We start from the raw sequence: 3,370 nt of genomic DNA, 5'->3' as shown, positions 1-3,370 counted from the left end.
TGAGAGTATTATGTGCTAGGTACTAGAAACAAGGAGGTTCAGACTTTGGGACATGCTCTATCTGAGTGCTCATGATCTATAGGGGAACAGGAAAGTAATTGCATGGCTCAGTTCCAGACTTACTGTCTAGTAACAGATAAATTCAACTTTATGTAATAAATATAGTGATAGAGAAATGAACAGATATATACAGGAGCATAAGTAAGTTAGATTGCTAACTCTAACTCAAAGATGGAGGATGGGAAGAGTGTTCATACCAGTAAAGGTACAAAACTCAAAGATATAGGAAAGAAAAAGAGGAAGGATATTTGATGGAACAATTTCTCTAAACAGACCCAACTGAAAGTTTGTATAGTCAATGAATGAGGTGGAGATGGGAACATAGATAATAGTGGATGTCTGCACAGAATTTGTAGGTTGGTGGTAAAGGTCTTAGTTGGGTAATATCTCTACATGATAGTTTCTATTATTTTTGTTAAACAGGGGATAGAACCTGTAAGTGAAAGGAAGCTATAATTAGGGAATAGAGGAGAGCCTAGGTAAATTTGAGGACCACAGATTAATAGCATAATCAATATAAAGAATTGAGTGTGCTCCTTCATTGACCATCAGTAGTCCAGATAGAGAGAGGGGAAAAGTTAAGTTATCCAGGGTTGGAATCGCACAAGTCGTGTATAACAGGAGAACAAGGGGAAGGAGGGTGATGACAGGATGGATAGCATGACAGAGAATAGTAGAGAAAAGAGGAATGAAAATTAGAAAGGAGCTAATAGGTTGAAGAAAATTAGGGGGTGTGTGTGTGTGATGTGAGGTGAAGAGGCTGGAAGGCATAATGAGCTAGACAAATGATATCTGCATTTAAATGAATCTCAGCAGTTAGACATACAAATAGAAATAACTATACCAATAGAAATAAATTGTCAGCATTCTTCAGTTAAAAGATAAATTTGGAAAATGGCAGACATAAAGAATAAAGCCATTAAGAGTAGATCAGTTCTGCCCAGGCACTCACCAGAGGACCCCTGGCACCACCGTTCCCCAGCCGGGCAGCGTGGGCGCCATGAACAGTGTGGGACTGAATACGGAGAAGGTATCGGGTCTGCTTCAGAAACTGAGTTCCGACCCTCAGTTCATACTCGCCCAGAATGTCAGGACCACCCACGACCTTGCTGGACATCTCTCTGAAGAGGGCCATGGTACAGGGCAGTCAGCATGTGTTCTAGAATGTTGTACCTCAGGAAGGCAAGCCGGTCACCAACCAGAAGTTCTCAGAGCGATGCTGGATCTTTTCTTCTCTAAATGTTATGAGACTTCCATTCATGAAAAAATTAAATATTGAAGAATTTCAGTTTAGTCAATCATACCTCTTTTTCTGGGGCAAGGTTGAACGGTGTTACTACTACTTAAATGCTTTTGTGGACACAGCCCAGAAAAAGGAGCCTGAGGACGGAAGGCTGGTGCAGTATTTGCTTTCAGATCCTGCAGATGATGGGGGACAATGGGATATGCTTGTCAATATTGTTGAAAAATATGGTGTTGTTCCTAAGAAGTGCTTCCCTGAATCTCATACAACAGAGGCAACCAGAAGGATGAATGATATTCTGAATCACAAGTTGAAAGAATTCTGTATACGCCTGCAGAACCTGGTTCACAGTGGAGTGAGCAAAGGAGAAATCTCAGACATGCAGGATGTCATGATGGAGGAGATATTCCGAGTGGTGTGCATCTGTTTGGGTAATCCACTGGAGACGTTCACCTGGGAGTATCGAGACAAAGATAAAAATTATCACAAGATTGGCCCCATAACTCCCTTGGAGTTTTACCGGGACCACGTCAAGCCTCTCTTCAATATGGAGGATAAGATTTGTTTAGTGAATGACCCTCGGCCCCAGCATAAGTACAACAAACTCTACACAGTGGAATACCTAGGCAATATGGTTAGAGGGAGAAAAACTCTCTATAACAACCAACCCGTTGACTTCTTGAAGAAGATGGTGGCTGCCTCCATCAAAGATGGAGAGGCCGTATGGTTTGGCTGTGATATTAGAAAACACTTGAACGGCAAGCTGGGCCTCAGTGACATGAATGTCTATGACTATGAGTTAGTGTTTGGTATCTCCACGAAGAACATGAATAAAGCAGAGAGGCTAACTTTTGGTGATTCACTCGTGACCCACGCCATGGCCTTCACTGCAGTCTCAGAGAAGGATGATCAGGATGGCATATTCATGAAATGGAGAGTGGAGAATTCATGGGGTGAAGACCATGGCCAAAAAGGTTACCTGTGCATAACTGATGAGTGGTTCTCTGAATATGTCTACGAAGTGGTGGTGGACAAGAAGCATGTTCCCAAAGAGGTGCTAGCTGTGTTCGAGCAGGAAGCTGTTGTCCTGCCAGCCTGGGATCCCATGGGGGCTTTGGCCAAGTGATTGCCTCCAGTTCTTTCCTCCTCCCATGGAACCTGAAGTTGCTGCAAAGGACAGACCCAGGAACTGAAGCCAAAGTTACACATGTGACTGTGTGTTCCCACAGGACATAGTCAGACTCTTGGATTTCTCCTACAGGAACCTCTTGGGGAAGTGTGCTTTATGTCAAAACAAAATATTCTTAAAGAAAATAAAAGGGAAAGATCAGGTCACATTATCTATTCTCCTCACCTCCAACAGCTCAGGATCTCTTAGCGTTTTAATCAGATGTTATTGTGTGTCTCAACTCTGTCAAAAAGGTGTGGTCCGGTGTCTGTTTTAATAAGACAGGAGGGGATGAGCAATCGAGGAGTGTGGAAAGAAAACGGACCTAATGCTCCTTGTTCCTAGAGTAGTGTTGGGGGAGGGTCACCCTAAGATTCGAGCTCCCCAAGCTGCATGCTTCCTGACAGTCCGCTGCCCTTCTGGATGGCAGTCACTGAATTTGGTTTTTCCCAGGGGATTTCATGTGCCTCTCATGCCCAGGAGTGGGAGGTTGATCAGTTCCAACCTGATTTCTTCCTGTCATTCTGAACTGGCGGGAAGCACAGCTCTGCTTGAGTTGGGGTTAAGTAGAGACTTAGAGAAACTTGAGTGAGAGGACAGCCAAAACCTTATCATGATCTGAATTATAATTATTAGGAGACACTCTGGCCAAATGGTTTAATTTCTGCCTCTGGAATTGGGAGTTGGGTGGGCAGGAAAAAGTGATACCCATTCTTTCTGACAACTAGATGGTGCTGAGAAGCTTTTAAATAAAACACTTTGCTAAATGAAAAAAAAAGAATAGATCAGTTCTGATACAATGAAGTCAGAGGTCCAGCATGACCCAATAATACTGACATTGGACCCAGAAGCAGATCAATGGGTAATGCCTGATTGGGAAGATTTTAAATAATCTGGAG

The 3,370-nt window shown here is 43.1% G+C and overlaps 1 protein-coding gene across 1 annotated transcript; it reads left to right on the top strand.

The window, feature by feature from the left end:
- Nucleotides 1-1,060: 1,060 nt before the first annotated feature.
- LOC123830110 (bleomycin hydrolase-like) lies at nucleotides 1,061-2,429 on the top strand. The gene is given in 2 exon segments (XM_045856121.1): nucleotides 1,061-1,165; nucleotides 1,167-2,429. Coding segments are annotated over 2 exon segments (1,368 nt in total).
- Nucleotides 2,430-3,370: the final 941 nt, after the last annotated feature.

This window comes from Phyllostomus hastatus, unplaced genomic scaffold (assembly GCF_019186645.2).
Source record: "Phyllostomus hastatus isolate PE091 unplaced genomic scaffold, TTU_PhHast_1.1 phas_scaffold_12, whole genome shotgun sequence".
NCBI lineage: Eukaryota > Metazoa > Chordata > Mammalia > Chiroptera > Phyllostomidae > Phyllostomus > Phyllostomus hastatus.
The sequence above is the reverse complement of the archived record's forward strand: the minus strand, read 5'-3'. Positions and strand labels throughout refer to the sequence as shown.